The sequence below is a fragment of the Mustela putorius genome, unplaced genomic scaffold (genome assembly GCF_011764305.1).
Source record: "Mustela putorius furo isolate JIRA1106 unplaced genomic scaffold, ASM1176430v1.1 tig00003870_pilon_pilon_pilon, whole genome shotgun sequence".
Classification (NCBI taxonomy): Eukaryota; Metazoa; Chordata; class Mammalia; order Carnivora; family Mustelidae; genus Mustela; species Mustela putorius.
In genome coordinates, this window is record NW_025422022.1 from 617877 (window position 1) to 642363 (window position 24487).

Consider the following 24487-nt stretch of genomic DNA (forward strand, 5'->3'; position numbering starts at 1 on the left):
GTGCAGGGGCGGTGCGGGGGGCGGTGCTGGGACGAGGGAGTGTCGGGGCTGGGAGGACCCGCCTGGCAGCTCCAGTGCACGCGGCCTGGCAGTGCAGAGCGCAGCCGCAGCTGGTCGCCCAGCGGACGTGCGAGAGTGCGGGGCCCCGGGGGCTGGAAGCTAGCTCGGACGCCGGGAGCTTCGCTCCTGAAGGCGGAGGTCTGAGACCTGCAGCTGCTTCTCTGGGTCCTGCGCTGCCCTCAAGGTGAGGGCCTTCCCTCGCCAGGGTGCGGGGCGTTGGCGCGGGTTGGGGTTGGGAGGCACTCTCCGGGACGTGCGGTCCGCGCCGCGGGCCATTCACCCTTGGACCCTGCGGCTGTACTTCTTACCGCGTGCTAGGTCCGGTTGTGTTTAGCAGAATCGTCTCCTTTAACGGGCCCTCTGCCCTAGGAGGTACGTGGTGTGATTACCCTCGTGTTAAAAATGAAACAGGGCAGCCCAGGTCGGTGTGGACAGGGCGTGCCATCATTTAGGCCCGCGGAGCACCGGCTAGGGCTACGCTGTGCGCGGGGAGCCGCCTCTGTTTTGGCTCCTGGCTGTCTGTAGCAGATCCTGGAAAAATAGTCTTCAGCCTTTTGTCTTCCTGAGAATATTAGCTAAAGGAATGAAAAGGAATATGTACTAAAGGAGACATCGGCTAGCAGTGCTGTTTATAGCTGGGAGGGGAGCCAAATAACTTGGGTGCTCAGTAAGAGAAATGCGCACATTTGGGCATGCATACATGTTTAAAAAAATTCTTAACCTTAAAAATAAAAGTGACAGTTATTTTACCAGCCAAAAAAAAAAAAAAAGGTTTATTTGGGAACTGCGGAGATTTGCCATCTGGAGCAAGCAAGCTCAGGTAAAGCCACAGGCAAGTGCCCAGAAGGAACGGGAGCAATGCTGGGAGAAGGGAGTTGGGGAAGGCTGTTAGAACCAGAGAGTCCACTGGAGCAACGCCGGAGTTCCAAGTATACTGGCTTCTCATTGGCTGAGTACGACCGCCTCCCATTGGCTGGACTGTTGCGGGGCCAAGAGGAAACCTTTCTTCTTCTTGCTGGGACACTTAGGTAGCATCTCTCTGCAAAGTGCATCTGTCTCTTCTGCTTGGATCTGCGGTTGACCAAGCGGCATGCAAGGGCTGCTCCTGCTGGCCCCCGAATCTACTCTAAATGACCCTTCCATTAATTTTCTCAGAAATCAAATGAAAATATTGTAAAATAGTTTCTGGGTACTCTGCGGATTAAGATGAAATAATATGCATAAAAATATCAGAGCCCATTTGGTATGGTATATATAGTTTAATAATCTGTTGACCTAAAAAAAAAACAAAACAGTTATTTTATTTTTTTAGATTTTTTATTTATTTGATAGAGATCACAAGAAGGCAGAGAGGCAGGCAGAGAGAGAGGAGGAAGCAGGCTCCCCTGCTGAGCAGAGGGCCCGAGGTGGGGCTCTATCCCAAGACCCTGGGATCATGACCTGAGCCGAAGGCAGAGGCTTTAATCCACTGAGCCACCCAGGTGACCAACAAAACAGTTATTTTACTAGCAAAATGAGTGTATTCAGGAATTGCAGAGGAATTCAATGTGGGACCTACAGGCTATGGTAAACCATAGGTCAGTCTGGAGAACAAAAGAGAGGAACAGAGGAACATTACTTTAGAGGAAAAGGAGGAATTTGGGAAGAACTGCTTTGAACAAAGGTTTGTTGAGCCTCTTGGAGGAAGGGAAGAGTTCAGGGTGGTGATCCTTTCTGGTGGGCTGAGTTGTGTCAGTTTCTTACTAACTGGGCTGTTGCTGGGCAAGGAGAAAAAAAAAATCTTTCTTCCTCCCGCTGGGGCTGTAAAATGAATGTCTTCCTGTTCAGGAATGTAAGGTTAGCTGTGAGGGGAAGTGTATGGGTGAGAGGCCCCCCCATGGGGTGTCCTGACTCCACTTCAAATGATATTTCCCTTTATTAACTTTCGCACACCACATGTTCCTTTTTCTTATTGAGCTGGGTAAGTGCCTTCTTCCTAACAAAGGAAACTGCCTCTGTGCAGGAGGGTGTTAAGGAAGGTGAGTGCGGAGAGAGGTGAAGAGCACTGGACAGCTAGTAAGGAGCCTGGCTTGGAGTCTTTTCTCTGATTTTGGACAAGTCGTTCTCTTCCTGGGTCTGTGTCTTACCCTCTACAAATAGAAAAATGGTCCATGGGGAGTCGTGAACTCAAATGCCTCAGGCGGCCAGGTGTGTGATGTGAATATGGAAACTGGGCCAAACAAAACAGCAGTGAATGGTGAGGCCTGGGGATGCAAAAGAATGCATGCCTTGTCATGGGCATTAATATTAAAGCATTTTATCCAAACCCAAATAGAATCTCAGGATAAGGTGTTCCCGGAGCCCACGTGACACGGATAACCTTTTAAAAAGTAATCAGATCCTACCATTCTCCTGCTTAAGATGCTCCAGTGGCTTTCTGTTAGGCTGAGTAAGCTCCTTTCCCCATCCTACAGACCCCACCTCACCTCTCGGACCACGTCTCCCACCATCCAAACTTTTTTTCTTTTTAAGCTGCAGGCCAGTCAAACAGGCTTTCTTGAACACTCCAGGCCAATTCTTACCTCAGGCCTCTTTCTTGCCATTCCCTCTGCCTAAACCTCTGATATTTGCATGACTGGGTCCCTAACATCATTCACATCCTTATACCCAGAGATACTTTCCTGGAGCTCCTATCTAAAATAGCAAATGTACCCCTGGCCATTTTAGTCACAAAAGCACTTTGTTTTCTTATCACTATCGCTGTTACTTAGCATTATGATTAACACTTACCACTATCTTGAATATTATAGTTGCCTTCTTTGCCTGCTCGTTTGGTTTGCCCAGCTTCCCCCTCCCCCAGCTGAGAGTATAAAGTTCCATTCTTGCCTGTCTTGTTCACTGCTGTGGCCTCCCCAACCGGGCGCAGTACTTGGCCAGAGTCCTCCTATGAGTCGGTAACCCAGCTGAATGAATGCATAGATTGGAATTGTGTTCCATTCACTGCTGTTGGTGGATAGTCAGCTCCACAGGCAGCTTAATCACGATTCCACATGTGCTCTCCCATATGAAGAAGTCTGAAGGACCCTCTCACAGCCCCAAGGAAGCATCAGGAATCCAGGTTCCTTTCGTATCTCCGCGCTGCCGTCCTTAGTCCACAGCGTCTACCCTCATGACAGCAAATGAATGACAGAGCCCTAGCTGTCATTCCACAGTGCGGCTCAGACGAAGGCCAGCGGCAGGGGCTGAAATGGTGCCCCCACCCTCCCCGTCCCCTAGGTTAGCCCCTTTAAGGATATGTCCTTGGAGCCACATGTAATGGCTTCCGCTTCACTTCTTTGGCCACCCCTGAGTGGAAGACTGGGAAATGGAGGGATTCGCTGGACACACTGACATCTGAATAAATTCAGGGACTGTTGGTGAAAAACAGGAGGGGATGTTGGGTAGCCAAAGATGCAGATTCCCAACTGTTCAGTCAGTAGTCAACTTGAGCAAATGGGCAGGATTTAAACTCCCCTTTGAGGTATGATGGTGTTGGTGTTCCCACCTCTGTCTCGCCAGAGCTCTTTGCTCCTGCTCCAGTTAAGCATCCTGCCTGCCCTTGACTCAGTTCCGGCCACTATTATTTAAATCTCTTTTTCTTTCTGTCCCTGGGATGCCCAACCTGAGCCAGAGCCCATTCCCTCTCCCGGACAGCTGGGGATGTGGAGGGCCCAGGAAGAGGCTAATTCAGGCCCTGTTCCAGATTCCAGTCGTGACCATGGATAAGCCTGTTTTCCATCTCTCTGTTCTTGTTACCCAATAAAGATGCACCGATATGCTCAAATTGTGATTTGATGGGGCGCCTGGGTGGCTCAGTTGGTCAAGCAGCTGCGTTCGGCTTAGGTCATGATGCCAGGGTTCTGGGATCGAGCCCCAAGTAGGGCTCCCTGCTCCATAGGGAGTCTGCTTCTCCCTCTCCTTCTGCTTGCTGCTCTGCCTGCTTGTATTCTCTCTCTTTGTATCAAATAAATAAATAAAATCTTTTTTAAAAAATTGTCATTTGATACAGCATGCATCCCACAGCGTCTGCACACTGACCCTGAGCCACAGGCTCTGTGTGGGCTGTTTCTTCTGGCAGAGGGAGCAGGTTTGTTGGAAGGGTCTTGTCTTTCCCAGAATGAAGCTGATTATTTAAGAGCTGGCTAGCCTTGGAGTAAGGATTCAGGCTTCTTTTGTGCCTTTGAGGCCTTCTCGGGAGAACTGGTATTTTTCCAGAGCCTTATTACATGCAGGCCACCATATGTCTGTCTTGTCTGTCTTGCTCTTCTCAGCCTTGCTGGGACCTTGCAGACCGCAGTAGACGTGGTAACTGAATTTCTGACCAAAACCCCCGACCTTCGTCGCTTCCGCTGTGTTGATTACTGGTGGGTGGGGACATGGAAATGTGGGAGAGGTAGGAAGGACACAGAAACATGTCTCCTGCTTCTTATCATATCTCATTTTCTAGGACCTACCTTCATGGAAGGTTCAAAGTCCTCCAAAAAAAAAAAAAAAGGCCTTGGTTTTGGCACCCTGCATGATTTGTCCTTTGAGGCTGAAATCGCCAAGTGGTTCCTTGCCCCTCTTGAGAAAGGTTTTTTCAGACATATCTGCATGTCCTTCCTAAGGCCTGCCGTTGGTACACTGACCTCACCGCATCTGTCCCCTTCGCTCACGTGTTTGCGTTCTCTTCCAGATTGTTGGTGTTGCTGAGCAGAGTGACCGACCGCAGCTGAACGCCTGCACCTTGCCCTCTGAATCCTTCCCTGCCCAGGATTAACAGCAGACACTCCCTTTTGCAGTAGTCAGAGCGGAAGAATTCATCATCTTAGAACATGGCAGGTGACTATAACCTATGGGGGAGATAAGCTTTTCTTAAAAAAAAAAACAAAACAACAACAAAAAAAAACTTTAATTAGAAATTAAATATGTTATAAAAACCCAAACAACACTGAAATGTTTTGTTTTTAACATGAATCACTATTTGGAATTATCTTGTTTTGTATTTTGTTGTTTTATTGTGCATTTCAAACCCCACCAGATTATAAGTTCCTCAAAAATGAGAGCCATGCTTATCTTGTTTCTGCTCTGCTTCTAGTCTCTGGAATGATACCCAGGCTATGGAAGTGCTCATAAATATTTATACTGAATGAATGAACCTTAGGAGTAACCATGGTTTAAAATGTAGCATGACTCAATTTTTATTCTTGTCCCTGCTCACACACACACATACACGTGCACATACACACACACACCCCATTCTGCAGCTTATTGTTCCTCTCAACCATATGGCATAAAAATTCTTAATTTTAAGGAACACTAGGTTCAGTTGGTTAAGCCTCTGCCTTCGGCTCAGGTCACGATCCCAGGGTCCTGGGATCCCATATTGGGCTCCCTGCTCAGCGGAAAGCCTGCTTCTCCCTCTCCCTCTGCCTGCTGCTTCCCCTAATTGTGCTTTCTCTTTCTCTGTCAAAAATTCTTCATTTTAGAATGTAAGGATCCACCTTACTTGACACAGTCTGGTGTAGACTCGGGCTTCTGACCCTGAGCACTACTGACATCCTGGGCCAGTGACCCTTTGGTGTGGTGTGTCCTGTCCATTGTAGGATGTCTAGCAGCTCTCCCGTATCTATCCACCAGATGCCAGCTGCACTCTCCCTAGCGGTGACAACTCAGAGTGTCTCCAGACATTGTGACTGTCCTCCTGGGAGGGGATACCGCCCCCACCTGAGAACCACTGATGTGAATGTTTCATTTGTATCCATTGGTCGAGTTCCTGTGTCACCAGTGAGTTTGAGAAGTTAAAATAAAAATGTTAACGATTAACCTAAGCCCTTGAATCCAACCTTTACACCCAGTTGAGTGCCTGAAACTGCTTCAAACTAACATTGGTTATTTCCTCCTTAGGGGCCTAAAATGAAAAATTTAAATCAAGAGTTCTAACATTTTAGTCTTTGACATTATCGAGGACAAATTTAAGCAGATGACCAAAGCTGCCTCCCAGAATAAATCAGTACATGACCTCCCAGAATCTTCTGAACGAGGGAGATGTTGCTTCAGAGGCTGTTGGTGTTAATGACACAGGCAGGACCTGTAAAGCTGAGACTCTTCATAGAGGCTTCACATCAGCCTTGTCACTCAAAGCGGGCTTCATCTAGACCCTGCCTCCCTCCAGGGTTAGGGGTCTGATTTTTCCTGCCTGGTTTACTTGTCCCATTTCTGTGGGCCTGAAGGAGAAGGAAACAGAGCTGTCCGTAGCCGATGCCTGCCAAAGTCGGTTTAGCTGGAGAAATTAGTCATGGTAGCTTTCACTTTTGGTGTTCGTCAACAGGGAGGAAACTTCTGATAGAAGATAACTGCTATAGCTCGGGCCTTTCAAGAAATTCATGATGCTATTTTTGAGGAATCCTAATTTGACCCATTTTATATTTGTGCATTAGTAAACTCAGGCAACCACGAGCTATGTTATAACTGGACTTTTTCTAAAAAGTATTCATTACTGGGGCGCCTGGGTGGCTCAATGGGTTAAGCCGCCGCCTTCGGCTCAGGTCATGATCTCAGGGTCCTGGGATCGAGTCCCGCATCATGCTCTCTGCTCAGCAGGGAGCCTGCTTCCCCTCTCTCTCTCTCTCTCTGCCTGCCTCTCCGTCTACTTGTGATTTCTGTCAAATAAATAAATAAAATCTTAAAAAAAAAACTATTCATTACATTAAAACTGTTACCTGTGACAGAGGTTGGTATTTCCTAACTTGAACCTGTAATCCAACTACACATGTTGTTGTTATCTTAGTCTTCTTGGAATTTTGACCAAGAGGAATTGTTCTTCAGAAGAAATCATTTCTTTTCTGATACAGGCAAGAAAGTGCTCATTGTCTATGCCCACCAAGAACCCAGGTCTTTAAATGGCTCCTTGAAGAAAGTGGCAGTAGAGGAACTCAGCAAGCAGGGCTGCACCGTCACCGTCTCCGATCTGTACGCCATGGACTTCGAGCCGCGGACCACCAGGAAGGATGTCATCGGTGAGTCATGGGCTGAATGGTGTTTGTTCCTTGAATTTTTGGGTGAGATTTTATTTATTTATTTATTTATTTATTTATTTGAGAGAGAAACAGAGCACGAGCAGGGTGAAGGGCAGAGAGAAAAGCAGACTCCCTGCTGAGCAGGGAGCCCGATGCGGGGCTCAATCCCAACCACCTGAGCTGAAGGCAGACGCTTAACCCCCTGAGCCACCCTGGCACCCCTGTTTCTTTTAACTTTGTTTTTTTCTAATTTTTTTAATGGAAAAAATATTTTGACAAAACTAACCACTGCACACGGTACCCAGTTCTCAAGTCGGGAGAGTCTACATGGCAGATCTTTTTCCCATCCCTGTCCCACCAGGGCGCTCATTCGTCTCTCTGTCCCTCCAGAGTGATCTGTGCTATGGAATGCAATTACAGGGGTAGTCTCCATTTTCTCTCCACTTTGTTTCAAAACGGTGGCATATTTTACCGGTGTTGCACATTGCATGTGTTTTTACTGCCCAGAGTATTCACTGTGTGGAGGTGTCATAGTTCAAGTAGTCCCTACTGCCCGGGCATTTCAGATCATTCCTGATTTTTCCTGTTACACACAGAGCTACAAGGAAGAATCATAGCCATGTGTGTTTTTCTACATATCCAGGTGTATCTAGAGGTAGAATTGCTGGTCAGAGGGAAGGTGCAGTCTTGATTTTCGTAGATAATATCAGATGGTAAATGGACCAGTTTACAGTCACACCAACATGTTTGCAAGTGCTCATTTCCTCTGCTTGACCAATTTTGATAAATTCCAGTCTGTCAGGTGAAGAATGGCCTCCTAGTATAGTTCTGATTTGCCTTTCTCTCATTGTAAGTAAGCTTTACTGCCTGTGTTTATGTAAGAAGCATTTTTTTCTTTTTTGCAGCTGCATTGAGACATAATTGACAAAAGTTATATATATTTAAGGTATACAGCATGAGGGGGTTTGGGGGGGCTTTTCCTAGCATTTTTTTAATTATTAGTTTCAGAGGTAGCATTTAGTGATTCATCAGTTGCATCTAACGCCCCGCGCTCATTACACCAAGGGCCCTCCCTCATGCCCATCCCCCGGTTACCCCATCCCCTACCCACCTGCCCTCCAGCAACCCTCAGTTTGTTTCCTGTAGTTGAGAGTCTCCTGTGGTTTGTTTCCCTCTCTGTTTCCATCTTACTTAAATTTTCCTTTCTTTCCCCTGTGTTCATCTGTTTTGTCTCTTAAATTCCACCTCTGAGGGAAATCATATGGTATTTGTCTTTTTCTGTCTGACTTATTTCCCTTAGCATAATATCCTCTAGTTCCATTCATTATGTTGCAAATGGCAAGATTTCTTTTTGATAGCTGAGTGGTATTCCATTGTATGTACGGACCCCATCTTCTTTATCCAATCCTCTGTCGATGGACATCTCCACTCTTCCCATAGTTTGGCTATCGTGGACTTTGCTGCTGCATACATTGGGGTGCAGGTGCCCCTCCAAATCACTGTGTTTGTATCCTCTGGAAAAATATCTAGTAGTGCAGTTGCTGAGTCCTAGGGTAGCTCTATTTTTACTTTTTGAGAAACCTTTATACTGTTTTCGAAAGTGGCTGCACCAGCTTGCATTCCCACCAACAGTGGAAGAGGGTTCCCCTTTCTCCACATCCTCTCCAGTACTTGTTGTTTGCTGTCTTGTTAATTTTAGCCATTCTGACTGGTACAAAATGATCTTCATTGTGGTTTCAATTTGTATTTCCCTGATGCCGAGTGATGTGGAGCATTTTTTCATGTGTCTGTTGGCCATTTATATGTCTTCTATGGATGAATGTCTGGTCATGTCTTCTGCCCATTTCTTTTTTTTTTTTTAAAGATTTTATTTATTTATTTGACAGACAGAGATCACAAGTAGGCAGAGAGGCAGGCAGAGAGAGAGAGAGAGAGGGAAGCAGGCTTCCCGCGGAGCAGAGAGCCCGATGCGGGGCTCGATCCCAGGACCCTGAGATCATGACCCGAGCCGAAGGCAGCAGCCCAAACCACTGAGCCACCCAGGCGCCCCCTTCTGCCCATTTCTTGACTGGATTTTTTTTTTTTTTTAACAACATGATGTTTTGAATGCATTTTCTAAAATACTCTTTTTGAAAAGTGAGATACTTTTAGCTTTATATTAGTATGTTATATTTATAAATGTTTATATTATATTAATAAAATTTAAATATTTTCTATTCCTTACTCATTTTTCTGTCTCTTATTGGTTTTAAAGAGCTCTTTATACATTAAAAACTTAGTTTCTCATGTGCTTTATGAGTTATAAACAGACAATTTTTACTTAATATGTGTTTTGTTTTGACTTTGCTTCTGTTGGTTTTTTTTTTCCATGCAGGATTTTATTTTCCTAGTTGGCTTTTGATCAGTCTTTTTCTTCCATGACTTCTAGATTTTGTGTCACGCTTATATAAACTCTAAGATTTTTTTAAAAATTTACAGTCTTGTCTAGTGTTTGACATATTTCACTTAAAAAAATATTTTATCTACTTGAAATTTATTTTGGTATGGGTCCAGTATTTTTTCTAAGAATGCACTGGTTGTCTCATAATCATTTATTGCATGATCCAGCCCCTAATTTAAAATGCCACCTTTACTGTGATTTTACTTCTCATGTACCTTTGATTCTGTTATACACTTTGTATTCTGTTGGGTTTTTTTTTTTTTTCCTGTCTGTTCATGGATTTAGTACAGCATGGCTTTAATTATTTTGGAAAGTGATACAGTATCTGACAGGATTAGGTTTCCATGTTTGCCTTATTTTCTATTTTTCTAGCTAGTTTTACTTTACTTTCCTATAAAATCTTTTGAATTAACTTTCCAGATTCAGAAAGTAACCTGATGATATCTTTATTGAGATTCCATTAAACTTACTGATGAACTTCCATTATCTGATCCTACCCAGGAGAAGGTATGACTTTTCCTTTGCTTCCGTCTCCTGAACAACCCTGCAGCTCTTCATACAGATCTTACATAATACTTGAATTGGTTTTTATTTCTCTATGTGAAGAGGGATAGTAATCTCTGTGTGCCTGTTCGTGTGCCTGCGAGTGTGTGTGTACCCAGCCACGACTAATTTTCTTACTGTTTGTAGTAGATTTTTAGCTCATTCTCTGGGGCTTTCCGGATATACCATCAGATCATCTGCAAATAATGATAATTTGACCTCAGCCTTTCCAGTATTCAATACCTTTAATTTCTTCCTGTTTATAATTGTGTTAGTGATAATCCCAAGGTTTAATTTTAATATTGATGTTAATAGCTGACATCCTGTATATTCTTGCCTTTCTTCCGTTTTAATAAATCAGTCATTCATTTTCACTTAAGGAACAACAGAGCAGGGACTGAGAAAACAGACTCTTTTTCTTTTTCTTTTTTTTTAAGACTCTTATGTTTTTAAGTGGATAAAGTAACACAAGCTTATTTTTAAAAAATATTTTAAAATACAGTGAGTAAGGTGAACATATAGGGTAAGAAATGCAGCCCCTTTTCATATATACTCCATAGTCCGACCCTGTCCATGGAGACAAATTAGTTTAACTTTTTGGTGTAGATCATTGTGGATCTTACTTTAAATATCAACAAGGGTACATATCCATGTAAATTATAGTTTCAAACTCTATGGATACAGATGTAAATGGTGCCACGTCATAGGACTTACTTTTTATTCACTTAGATCTTGGGAAGTCTTAAGTTTTAAATGATTGCATAGCACTCCATGGGACGTAATATAACTTAGTCACCAGTTCCCCTGCTGATTTATATCTATGTTGTTCCTACCTTTTATTTCAAGCTCTGTGCCAGTCCTTGTTTTATGCCTCTGGGTTTTCTGCCTTGCTTAGGAAGGCCTCCCCATATCCACACTTAGAAAAATATTCTTATTTTCCAATGATACTTAGATACCTTTACTTTGATATTTACTTTTGAAATTTACCTGGAATATATTTGGCCTACGGACCTCTTCTCATCTCTGTTCTCCATCATCAGAACCACCCCAGGCCTGCTGTAGGTTCCACACATGGTGACTGGCCAAAACCCTACCTAGAACCTGCCTGAGAGAACGTGACTCCATGCCTGTAGCAGTTACCCTCTGGGTTTTCCTGTCAGTACAGAACCTCATACTCAGGAAACACTCAGTAGGTGTTTTTTGGATGAAAATCAAATACGGGTAGATTAAAAGAGGAAGCAAGGAACATTGACCTATTTCTAAAGTATGAGTCTATTTAAAGAGCTTGGATTTAGTCTTCCTTTCGGTTCCTCTCCACATGGCTGGGGGTGTTTCTGCTCCTTTCCAGACCCCATGTGGTGGAGTGGACCTGGCCTGGTCGACCCACCTCTGCTGCCACCAAAACCTCTGTGGTATGGAACTAGGCACTGAGCCTCTCTAAAGTCTCCGTTTCCTCTTTGGTAGACTGGGGCTTACGCTTTCCAGTTGTTATAAAGACGGAAAGGGCAATGTGTGTAGAGTGCAGCACCTGATAGGTGGGGGGTCCTCAGTGAATGGTAAGCTGGGATTGATGCTGATCAGTGCCTTGGATGAATCCTTTTTGTTGACAAGGTCCCAGTTAAAAGCATAGATCAAAATAACTTCTTTTTCATTTTGGTTGCCATGGGCAGTGCTGTAAGTTCTACCCGTAGCCCCCTCCTCCCACCCCCCACTGCTGCAGCCTAACTGGGCCTCCCCCACCTGGCTCTCACCTGGCTCACTCTTGCATACCTGCGGCTACACTGAGCTCCTGCACACCCACTTCAGAGCATTCATGTATTTCCCGCCCACGCCACAGGGCTCCCCACAGGCAGGAGAAGTTCAAGCTCCACGAAAAGCCTCAAAAGACCTGGCCCATCTCTCTGCTCACATCACCTGCAGCCCCCCTGGCCTTTCACCCATTGCTTTGGAGGTTGCCTCCTGGTGGCCCTTTCCTGGACAGGCCCGGTTGCCCGACACCCTGCCTTCTCTGTGTCTGATGCCCAGACTGTCCTGTCTCTTTCCTCCAGGGCACCTGGTGAACTCTCGCCCATCTTCCAAGCCTGGTTTACAAAGCTCATCACTAGTGCAAGCAAGCAGAGCAACTTTATTGTAAGATGGGAGGCTTCTCTGGAAGTAACATTAGACTGAGCTAGCTTGACTGTTGTCTTGTGTATTCATCATGTGGTTATTATCTACTCTTACTGGACTTTGAGTCCCAGGTGAGGACAGTAGCTTCTTCTCTTTTTATTTCCATAGCCTGACCCCCAGGACCCAGCACCTGGTGGGGTCTCAGTCAATGTCCGGCCACTTGCTTTAGGGAGTCCAGGTAATGGGGATACCAGTGGGATAGGCCAAGATGGGCTGTGGGTGCACATATGAGAGTGAGAACATTTGGCCTTTTCTTCTCCAGGTGCCCTCTCTAATCCTGAGTTTTTCAACTATGGGGTAGAAGCATATGAAGCCTTTAAGAGGAGGTGTCTGGCCAGTGACATAACTGACGAACAGAAAAAGGTTCAGGAAGCTGATCTAGTGATATTTCAGGTTTGTTTTGTCTCCAATTATTATAACAAATTAGATTCATTCCATATACAAGCTCTTTCCAAATATTGAGTCACACGCTTCTAAGAAATGGTATTAATGTTGTTAGCACATTTGCACACTTACTTATGTCTAATTAAGTAAGGAGATCTGTGTAGTCAATATTCATTCAAATCCTGACTTCCAAGTAAGTAGTAAGGAATTCCCCTGTAGCCCAGTGCTCTGGGAAGCATCTGCATCATGCGGGGGAACTGCCTTCATTCCTTCCCCAGCTAGACAGGCGTGTGTACCCACAGAGGGAACGGGAAGCCTGGCAGCAAAGTAAACGTGCTTTGGGGGAGCTGTTGGGTTGACAGAAGTCCAAGTCAACTAAAAAAAAAAGGAATTTATTTTCAGGGCCCTGATCCCTTGGGTCTCGTGGAAGCCAAGGACAGGCTAGCTTGGCTTGAGGAATCCTTCTGCTCTCTCCCTCTGATTCTCCTCTGCTGCTCCCCACATGCGGGCTCTGTCCTCTTGTTGCACACCACGGACTGGGGGCTCTAGGTCCGGAATCTCCAAGATGGATCTGATGGGCCCCAGTTGTCTCTGTTTCCAACACAGAGGAAAGGCGGAGAGTGGGTGAGAGAACAAGACCCCCACATGCGGGGGAGGGGTGAGATGCAACCAGTTTCCAGATGAAACAACATGTCCAGAAGGCAAAGTTCACATACCCTTGGTAAAATAACCGGACCCGCTTGGGAGAAGGGAATGCTTCAGCCTCCTCTTCTGCCCCACCCAGGCTAGCTCTGTCTAGACACCCTCTCCTGGCCCCTTCCCTTTCTTTCCCAGGCAGCCTGGAGTGGCTAACCTGATCAGAGTGCGAATTGTGCTTCCATCCTGATTCCATGTGGATGGATCACGGTGCCACCGAGTGTGCTTGCCCCATGCTTTGTCATCACAGAACAGTAGCCACACCGGGACAGTGAAGCTGTATCACAGCTGGCCCAGCAGTCTGGGCCCATGGTCCAAGCAGAACCATACTGAGCTCTCTGACTCTTCTTTCCTGTCCCCTGGGGTCAGGTGACCACGTGGAGCCCATCTCTCCTTTCTGCCCGCTCCTGCACTCCTGGATAGCTAAAGCAAGCCAAGGCCTGTCCTTTCTGTACTCATCTTTTTTTTGCTACTCCAACTCACAGCTCCTTTCCTTCTGCCTTTCCTCTTTTCCTGATGCTTTGCCCAGAGGGCCTGCATTATAAGTATCCTGTTTTTCATTCAACATTAGTAAGAACTTCATTCCTTATTACTACTTAGTAGTGATCACTCCTCCCCATCACTCACTGAGCATTTACTCTGTTCTAAGCACTGTTTCGTGTCATGGAATCCTCCCCAGGATGCTGTGGCCTAGTAACATGTACCAGCCCTGTTGCCAGATAAGGAAAAGGAGGCACAGGGAGGAGAAGTAACTTGTCAGCATCACACAGCAGGGGGCCGTGGAGTTTAAATTTCAGTGCCAAATCCTGTCTTAGATTTATAGCAAAGGCACATGAAACACAGGTTTCCCTCTGCCTTTGGTATCAGATCATTATCTGCTCATCTCCTGTCATTGATGATGATTCTGGATATAGTGTAGGGGTTCTGTGGAGACCAGGATGGACTTCAGGTCAATCTTATTGCTGGTGTGTAGAATCTGAGGTTATAAGGCTTTCGTTTGTGTCAAAACCCAGAGCTTCTCAGAACTTCACTCAGCCTGACTTCCAGAGGGCAGCAACTGGAAAGGGCCAGATTCTTCTCCATACCTTTCTCTGGTGCCCCTTGATTGGATGAGTCACAGGGACTGCTGCCACTGAGCTAGCGTCCAGACCAGAACTTCCTAGCACCACCCTATCTGCTCAAGGACCAGCCGATGGAGCTGTCCTGGTCAGGGGACACAGAGCCACCTGTAACAGCAACCAGGACCATGGTCAGCTCTGCCCCCCTGCCCACCACCATCCTGTCCACGCTGCATGCCCCCAAGCGAAAGGGAAGAAAGTCTCCCGGTCGTGCTGCCCTCTGGTTATACTTACCTGCCCAACCCCCTGGGAAGAGGAAGACAGTGGGATTCCTTCCAGATCAGCAAACCTGCCATGTCAGGCAGCCTGCAGCATCCATTTCTCCTTGGTGTTGTGTCCATAGTTCCCGCTGTACTGGTTCGGCATGCCGGCTATCCTGAAGGGATGGATGGACAGGGTCCTGTGCCAGGGCTTTGCCTTTGACATCCCAGGATTCTACGACGCCGGTTTTCTCAAGGTACGTGCCCCAGGATCCGGATCTATGCATACTGGTGGGGGGAGTCTCCTCAAGTCCTGTTTCTAGTTTGCTTTTTTCTCAACAAACACTGATTGAGCACCAGCTGTGTGAAAAGCCTTGTGTGTTGTACTTGGGCAAGGAAAGCGTCATTTCTGAGGTCATGGGGGTGTTTGTCTAGAGAGGGATATAGATGCATCCGCCGCGAACTGCATGGCGGGGCCAAGGAAGGCCCAGAGTTGGTATCGCAGAGTTGGGCCCCACGGTGCGATGCAGAGCTGACCGGGGCCTCCCATCTCTTCACCTCGCAGCTTCACGTTCCTCTTTGAAAAACAGGATAATATGACGCGTGTGGCAGGGAGAGCATTGCATGGAACCCAGTGCGTGCGCGATGCAGTAGCAGTGAATTTGCTACTAAGTTCACTCATTACTGAAATAAATAATGTCTTAATTCCGAAAGCCTCAGAAAATAAGGGCATGTAAGGAAGCCATAAGCCATGAGGTCCGTCGTGGATGGTGAAGTAATTCTGCCATTCCATGAGTGGTCCTGGCCAGGGGCCGTGCTGCCTCATTGGCCCTCACAGCAGCCCAGGCTGTCAGCATCTGGGCCTCACTGTCCGCACCCGGCATCACACCCTGCTGTCTGCCAGAAGTCGGGGTGCAGAGGAGCCCCGTGTTCACTCGGTCTGGTCCCTCCCCTGTCCCCAGCGGCTGTGGTTGCTGCCTATAGCTGGGTGTGTTTGTGGGGAATGTTACCATTTGTCCATTCCTGGAGGGACTGACCTCAGACTGTCCCTTCTGGTCCTTCTGCACCTTGCTGCCGGAGTCACATGGATTCATTTTCTCCTCCGCAGAATAAATTGGCTCTTCTCTCTTTAACCACGGGGGGCACAGCCGAGATGTACACGAAAACCGGAGTCAGTGGAGATTTCCGATACTTCCTGTGGCCCCTCCAGGTACCCGCTGCACCCCTCACCCCCTCCGCTTCCCCTGCAGCCCACCCCCCCAGGAGTCAGAGATGTGATGGAGCCCGGAATCCAGACCATTTTGACTCCACCTAAATACAAGAAGTTAAAACATTTTGCCCTTTCAAATGCCTTACTTAGCACTGAAAAAGTGGGCCAGTAGGGAAACACCTATTTATTATAATGACAGCCTTTGACTTTGTTGGGTGGAAGCTAAGCTGAACTTGGTTAGCTGCTATCTGCCCCGTGAGTGTGTGTGGAGCACCAGGGCACCGTCTACGCTGACGGGCGGTTCTTTGTGAAGGTGGCAACCCACTCAGATCCTGGCAATAGGGGCCCTAGGGCCAGCAGCTCAGACAGCCTCCCACCGCCCACAGGTGATGGTCCATGGAGCCGGAGACATGCCCCATGCCCAGAACCCACACCCCTCCCCGGGTTCCCGGGACTCTGGGCCTGCTCTCAGGTGGATACCCAGCTGCCTTTGTGCACCCCTGGACTGTCTGTGAAGGGGACAGCAGGGAACAGCACATATGCAGGCAGGCTGGGGTGTCCCCATGGGAGGCACCCCTTGCTGAGGGACCTAGCTGGGGGTCGGGGCAGAGGGAGCAAGCTCTGGGTCAGGCGGCCACATCCTGGCTCCGAGGTCCCAGGAAACCCAGAAGCCCAGAGGCAAACCATTCTTCCAGGATGTTATAAAGGGACATTTGTCCAGCAGTAGGAGATCACATAGTCAACAGCTTGTGAGCTTTCTTTAAAGATACGGACAGTGACCTGTGGGCCTCTTGTCCCCTGACTTACCCCTGGTAGGGCAAGCCTGGGTTTTAAGGCAAGGAGTGCAGAGAGGGGAGAGTGATATTTTCTAGTAAGAGCTGTCTTTGAAAAGATAGTGATTCATTTTGTGATGCTCTGTGGTTATCACTTACAGGCCTGAACTTCCTCCTCCACAGGTCAACTCGTCTCTTAGGGGTCATGAGCCAAGCTGAAGTTCTTCTGGTTTTTAAAAAGTCTTTATTTATTCTTTTCATTTTTCAAAAATACATGTTAAGAAAAAAGAGTGAGGGTATAAAATATAAAAATAGAAAGCCCTCTTAATCCCCCCTAAAAATAATTACCTTCAATAATCTGATGTATTTCCTTATGGCCCATACATATTTTTACATGTGTATTTTTTATTATTAGCGTTATTATGTTTATGTTTTTACATAAATGGTATGCCACAAATACTGCTTCAGATTTCTTATTATTTTTCCTTGACACATCTTGAACAACCATACGTGGATATACACCATAGCTAGAATAATGTCACATCATTCTAGAATAATCCACTGTATGAATGAACCATAATTTGCCTAATCAATCAAAACCATAAGGTTTACTGTCTGAGTCAGAAGCGAAGATTACAGATGAATCTCAATTAGGATCGGAAGTTTCCAGCTGCCAGGAGTACCTCACTTGCCCACATCCTAAGGGTATAGGGCAGTTCGGTTGTCTTTGCTTACCTAGAAGCTGTTGTTCTTTTCTTCCTTGAAGGCTTATTTCAGGTCCTTTCCCCCCTTTCGTTGTTTACCTGAATGACACGAAGGGATGCCGCTTCTGATCAGCTCTCTGCTTTCCTTGTGGCCGCAGCATGGGGCGTTGCACTTCTGTGGATTTAAAGTCCTCGCCCCGCAGATCAGCTTTGCTCCCGAGATTGCCTCTGAAGAAGAGAGGAAGGCCATGGTGGCGTCCTGGGCCCAGCGGCTGAAAACCATCTGGGAGGAAGAGCCCATCGACTGCACGCCTCCTTGGTACTTCGGGCAGTGACGCTTCACGCCACATCCACGTCTGCCCAAGCGTGCAGAGAGAAGATGCTCCGATAATAAAACGAAGTTCTGACAGAGTGAGCTGGCGGTATTTGTGTTGGGCAGGGCCGGGTGTCCTACAGCTGGCTACCCTGAATTCTCTTCCAGCTGAGCCCATTATTCATCCGGGCTTGCTTTTCTCTTCTGAGGTCTTTTCCTCTCCCTGTGATCAACCTTCGCGGGTATTCTTGTTTTCAAACAGTTCTCCTGTCATGGCAGTTTTTTTCTTTTTCTTTATTTCATAACTCAACTTGGCAGTTTCTGCTTTTTCATAGAAAGTCTGAATCTTTGATAGCTAGTGTTTCAGTGCTATGTGTGGACCTTTTTCTTCCATCTCTTGCTCTCTCTTTTCTTTTTGTACACGCATGCATGATGGCTTTGACGTTTTCAGTTAAACAGCTGTTTAACCCGTATGTAGTGTCATTGCATGGGGATTACCGTGAACGTCTCCCAGCATCGCTCTGATCGCGTCCTCTCCTCTCCCTGCACATGTGTTCCCTTGACATTACTGGTAATTACTCTGTGTAGAGGCTCCTGTAGCAGCAGGGATCTCCCTAAAAGCAGGTCTAAAGGGTTAAATCTCCTCCTCCTCCTCAAGGATAGAGCCATGGCCTGTGCACAGAGGCCGTCCTTCCTCAAGGTCCCCAGGGCCACCTGTCATACCCTCGTCAGACTTGCCACCCAGCTTGTCCCTAGACTCCCCTCGTCATACTCCTTCAGGCTGATATCCTCATCCTGAGTAGCCTGTCCCCTGCTTCACTTGTCCCCTGCTGCCTTCCTCTTTCTCAGCATCTCCAGACCCTTTTCCATCTGCCTTCTCTTCCTCCTGTTTTCCCTCTGGTGAATCATCACACTTCTCTGTGTGCTTCTCCTTCCTCCTCATCTGCATCCCCACAGCCTGCCTCCGCCTCCCCGCCCCAGACACTCCCTCAGAGCTGCCATCCCCAGATGCTCTGCTTTCAGGACGGTTCCTTCCTAACTTTTTTTCAACACCGTTTTCTTCTAGCTATTTTTTTAAAGCCCTCTTCAAACTCCTTTTCAGAACAATCTTCAGATTCTCCTTCCAAGACATCTTTCTCCTCAGATTTTCAGGGTCAACTTCAGACTTTTTTCAAAGTCTTTTTCTTCAGAATTGTTTTTGAGGTACTCTTTCGAGACTGTTCTCATCACTTTTTGGAACTGCCTTCTTCAGATTCTTTAGGGACTGCATTCTTCAGCATCTTTTTCAGAAATATCCTCAAAATCTCCCCATCTTCTCATTTTCCAAGTATCTCTCCATGTCTAGATTCTTTCCGTGCCAGGTTAGTTGTGGCTTCTTGAGCATTCGTCCTGGATGTGCTCGAGTGCTCTGGAAATGCCTTACTTTTTAAAAGCCTCGCCTTTGGGAGCAAAGAAGGAAGTTGAACACGAAAGGCCTGCACTGGCCTCAGGATACTAAAGAAAGACTTCCCTTCTCGCGGCTGTTCCCCTCTCCGCTTGGGGTCTTCTCAGCCTGGCCATCAGTAGTCCCACCCCATGTTTAGACAGGGATTCGATGGCCACCAAGCCACCTTCCATGGAAGGTTTGAGTACACAGATAGTTTCCTCAGGACATCTGGATGTCTCTCCAAGAGAAGGAGTTTCCTGGCTGGCCCCAGCTTGAACAGTGTCCAAGGTTTTCTCTGACCTTGATCAGCACCAGTGGACCATCCTCGAAGTCCACAGGGTGCAGCATTGTGATGATGAGCACTCCCAGGTGGGGCCTCCCACGAGCCTCCCACCAGCCCTGCTGCCATCATTCCGGAGCCAGCTCCTTCCTGTGGTGCTCGAACCTCTTCCTTTCTAATGCCCTCTCATCCGCTTCTGTTGAAGCTGAGCTACCTCAGTATGTGATTTCTAGCTTCTATTTTCATCTCCATCCAAAAGCATTAATGTGCAATCCAGATACCCTCTTCAAGTAACTGTAGTGCCATCTGCTTCAAGATTCCCTTGGTTTATCACCGTAAAACTTGACCATAAGTTCTGTCTGAGGATCTCATAATCATGCCAAGTTAAGACAGAAGTTGTACGGGACGCCTGGGTGGCTCAGTTGGTTAAGCAGCTGCCTTCGGCTCAGGTCATGATCCCAGCGTCCTGGGATCGAGTCCCACATCGGGTTCCTTGCTCCGCAGGGAGCCTGCTTCTCCCTCTGACTCTGCCTGTGCTCACTCGTTCTCTCTCTCTCTCTCTGACAAATAAATAAATAAAATCCTAAAAAAAAAAAAAAAAGACAGAAGTTGTACAAAGGCCTCTACTGTGATGTCGGCAGGCAGAGCAGTTGCATTTACATTTGTAGTTCTTTCTTCAAATGTAGTTCTTTCTTTTTTTTTTTCTAAAGATTTTATTTATTTATTTGACAGACAGAAATCACCAATAGGCAGAGAGGCAAGCAAAGAGAGAGGGGGAAGTAGGATCCCCGCTGAGCAGAGAGCCCAATGTGGGGCTCGATCCCAGGACCCTGGGATCATGACCTGAGCCGAAGGCAGAGGCTTTAACCCACTGAGCCACCCAGGCGCCCCGAAACCTTTATTTTTTCTCCTCCTTCCGAGATCAGTGGGTTTGAGGCTATTTTCTGCAGAGGTCTCTTAGCCTTGCTGAAACATCCCATACATTGGCCCCGGAGCTAGATGTGCTGGCACCGAGAAGCCATAATCAGCCTGATGCACAGAAATAAAGTCTGCAGTGATCTCACACCAGCCGCCTTGCCCAGGTGTCAGCCTGCTGCTGCCCAAGAGATTGATTTTCTCCACTAGGATTCTTGGTGTCTCTGTATAGTTCTCCATTCACAATTGCTCATATGCAAATTCCTCAGCCAAGTACACTTGACCCGTGAATGACATGGGCTTGAACTATAGTCCACTTACATGTGGATTTTATTTTTCATAAATACACGGGAAAATTTTTGAGGGATTTACAAAATTTGCAGAAACTCACAGGTGACCCAAGTAGCCTGGAAACCCTGAAAATTTTAAGAAAAATGTATTGTTGTAAGAATATAGTAAATGCCTATAGAAAATATGTGTTAATGGGCTTTATATGTTATGAGTAAGGCTTCCGGTCAGTACTGGCTTATTAGTAGATAACTCTGGGGTCAGGAGTTACACATAGACTTTCTGGGGGCATGCCCAGCACCTCTAGCCCTGCATTATTCAGCTGTACTTGCTGCCTTAGTTTCCCTGCCTAACCCAGAGCAGGCTCCAAGTGAGCAAGAAGGGGCTGGCTTGCTCTGGCCTGCCTCAGCACTGCGGTCCAGGCTCGAGATCTGGTACCCGTGTTGTTTTCCCTGGGTCTGGCTTTCTTTTGTGGCACTATTTCCCTATTAGACACTGCCTCTGGATCCTCTCAAAGTTGCTGATCATTGGAGAATTTACTTGACTGTTTTCCAGGCACCTCCGATCCAACACCTCATCACCTGAGTTCGTCCCCCTACCCACAGCCCCTTCACCACCCCTTATCTCAGTAAACGGCAGGAACATTCCTCCAATGTCAGGCCCTGAACCCGGGCCTCACCTGGACTACCCACAATCAAGATTCATGCCTTGCTGACTCCACCTTCTCCCTTTGTTTCATTTGCCCATTATTTCCATCCACAGTTCTACCACGCTCATCCAGGACACCGCCTTCTCTCGCCTAGATTATTGCAGCAACTACCTAGATAATTTCGCTTATGTGTGCCTGTCCTTAAGACCCATTTTCTATAGATTGCTTAGAGCACTCTTTAAGTGTGTGCGTGCATGCTTGCGCACACACACACACACACAAACACACACCTCATGCCATTCTTGAGACCTATTCATCTATTTTGGGTTTTTTTAAGATTTTATTTATTTCTTAGGCAGAGACAGATCACAAGTTGGCAGAGAGGCAGGCAGAGAGAGAGGAGGAAGCGGGCTCCCTGCCGAGTAGAGAGCCTGATGCGGAGCTCGATCCCAGGACCCTGAGATTATGACCTGAGCCGAAGGTCCCTCAAAGACCCATGAGGGGGTTCATAGTGGGAAAAGGAGAAGTCTGAACTGAGGCATCCCGCTCAACAAAGACCTAATTTTGCAGGGGTTGAGGATTCTTTTGCCAAATTTCTGTTTGAGGTTCAAAATCCGACCTAGACTTTCATTTCCCGCTCTGTGGCAGATAAGATTTCTGAAGAGCTCTCCTACAGCAAAACTTCTAGAAGCCAGAAAAATCATAACAAACACACTTTTTAAAAAATTTAAATTCAATTAATTAATATATAATGTATTATTGGTTTCAGGGGTGCAGGTCTGTGATTCATTAGTTTTATATAACACCTAGTGCTCATCATAGCACATACCCTCCCCAAGGTCCATCACCCAGTCCCCCCCACAACAGCAACTCTCAGGTTTTTTTCCCTAGATTAGGGGTCTCTCTCATGGTTTGTCTCCCTCTCTCGTTTCGTCTGGTTTCATTTTTTCCTCTCTTCCCCTATAATCCTCTGCCTTGTGTCTTAAATTCCCCATATCAGTGAGATCAGATGATATGTTTTTCTCTGATTGACTTGTTTCACTTAGCATAATACCCTCTTAGTTCCAACCACATCATTGCAAACAGCAAGATTTCATGTTTTGGTGGCTGAGTAATATTTCATTATATATATATATATATATATATATATATATATATATATACACACATACACACACACACCACATCTTTATCCAGTTGTTGATGGACATCTGGGCTCTTCCCATAGTTTGGCTATTGTGGACATTGCTGCTATAAACATTTAGGTTCAGGTGTCCCTTCTTTTCACTGCATCTGTATCTTTGGGGAAAATATCCAGAGTACAATTGCTGGGTCATAGGGTAGCTCTATTTTCAACTTTTTGAGGAACTTCCATGCTGTTTTCCAGAGTGGCTGCACCAGCTTGCATTCCCACCGACAGTGTGAGAGGGTTTCTCTGAACCTTCGCCAAAATCTGTCATTTCCTGATTTGTTAATTTTAGCCATTCTGACTGGTGTGAGGTGGTATCTCATTGTGGTTTTGATTTGTATTTCCCTGATACTTAGTGATAACAACAAACACACTTTTAAATGCATTACTGAGATTGTCAGAGACTAAGGAAAATGTGCAAATGTTGTCCTTTCTCTCCCAACTCCACCAAACAACCTTGCCCTACAGCAACAAAAAACCCAACTAGCTGCTGATAGCAGAATGGTGAGCAAATGCAGAGTCTTATGCTTCCTCAGGGTCAAATGCTGATATTGATATTCTAGAAGGATCTAGAGACCAGATTTGGGTCCATGCAACCTGGGCTACTGAGCTGAGACCTTACATAAATGGGGTCACTTGTGAGAAGGTGAATAGAAGATGACATCTGCCTTCAACAGGAGACAGGAAGCTAACCTATCTATCTCCCTCTCATCTCTGGGCAGAAGAAAACAACAACTCTCCAGTACTGTAGGATTTGGGAATGGAGTTTAGTCTACCCACACTTACAGAGTAGGGGAAAGCTATATATAGTGGCCCAAAATGATGAGAACCCTCAATGCAGGAAGAAGTAAACATAAATTTGCCATGGAGGAAAAAAAAAAAAAAATCATCTCATTCCTGTAAGAATTCTCCCTGATTACAATCAGCCTAATATAAGCCCCTCCAAACTGCGAGACTTATGAGGAAACAAAACATCATGGCTGAGAACAAGCAGAAACACCAAGCAATAGATCTTATCGCCCATAGATTCAAATGTCAGCATTATGAGATACATAATACAAAATAACAAAGTGTAAAATCTTTTTTTTTTTATTCTTAAAATATTTTATTTATTTGTCAGGGAGTGCACTCACAAGAAGGGGGAGCAGCAGGCAGAGAGAGAAGCAGGCTCCCTGCTGAGCAAGGATCCCAAGACCCACCTGTCTCAAACAAGCTAAATAAAACCTATGCACAGAAAAACATGAAACTGCTTAACACAAAAGAAAAATGGAAAGAATAGATATATCACCTATAAAGGAATAACAACTGACAACTGATTTCTCAATAACAGTAACATAAACCAGAAAATGATGAAATCATGTCATCAACACATTGCAAAAAAAGATAACTACAAATTGAAACCTCTATTTCAACTCTTAGAGTAAAATAAAGACATTTCTCACACACACACACACAGAGTTTGCTGTGAACAGAGATTACTAAAAGGAATTTCCAAAAGTTGCATTTCTTTTAGAAGGGCAATGACTCCAGAAGGAAGGAAGGCCTGAAATGCAATAGGAAATGGGGAGCAACGAAAATGGTAAACTTTGACCAATGAGACAATGACTATATAAAACAATAACAATAACAATAACCATCCTGTCTGACTCATAGGGTTAAAAAGCATGCTCGACAAAAACAAGAGAGAGAGTGGAATGTAAATTAAAGCAGCCGACTTTAGAAAATGTACTGTGTAAAACTGCATTTACACACTTTACTACCCATTAAAAAATAGTTAACTATAGGTACCCAATAAGATATATACATTTCATAATCAGAAGTTGAGGGAGAGGAAAAAGGTCACAGAATATCACTCAACCTAAGTATAAAAACATGCCAAGTAAAAATTATTTGGGGACACATACTGAAGTGGTTGAATTACAGTGGAATATTCAGAATAGTCATATGATGGGAAGGGACACACAGGTCTTTAAAGGTGTAATAATGTTTGTTAAGTTAGATGGCAAGGGGGGCACCTGGGTGGCTCAGTGGGTTAAGCCTCTGCCTTCAGCTCAGGTCATGGTTTTGGGGTCCTAGGATGGAGCGCTGCATGAGGCTCTCTGCTCGGCCGGGAG

The 24487-nt window shown here is 46.0% G+C and overlaps 1 protein-coding gene across 3 annotated transcripts; it reads left to right on the plus strand.

Annotated features, from left to right (window-relative positions):
- The first annotated feature begins 44 nt into the window (after positions 1-44).
- On the plus strand, positions 45-17725 carry NQO2 (N-ribosyldihydronicotinamide:quinone reductase 2). 3 transcript variants are annotated; one of them, XM_004753621.3, is made up of 7 exons: positions 49-244; positions 4754-4899; positions 6912-7076; positions 12491-12621; positions 14770-14883; positions 15735-15836; positions 17472-17725. In XM_004753621.3, exons 2-7 carry the CDS (start codon positions 4893-4895, stop codon positions 17646-17648), a joined length of 696 nt encoding a protein of 231 aa, XP_004753678.1. In that variant the 5' UTR covers positions 49-244; positions 4754-4892; the 3' UTR covers positions 17649-17725. The 3 variants fall into 3 exon arrangements, with proteins under 3 accessions (XP_044922944.1, XP_004753678.1, XP_004753679.1); XM_004753622.3 differs by lacking the exon at positions 49-244 and adding an exon at positions 408-432; XM_045067009.1 differs by lacking the exon at positions 15735-15836 and having other exon boundaries at positions 45-244.
- The last annotated feature ends 6762 nt before the right edge of the window (positions 17726-24487 follow it).

What these genes read in the sequence shown, in the direction of transcription:
- NQO2 (XM_004753621.3), top strand. An exon ending in CACCAGGAAGGATGTCATCG is followed by an intron (nt 7,077 to 12,490) that starts GTGAGTCATGGG and finishes TTTCTTCTCCAG; the next exon opens with GTGCCCTCTCTAATCCTGAG. An exon ending in ACGACGCCGGTTTTCTCAAG is followed by an intron (nt 14,884 to 15,734) that starts GTACGTGCCCCA and finishes TCTCCTCCGCAG; the next exon opens with AATAAATTGGCTCTTCTCTC.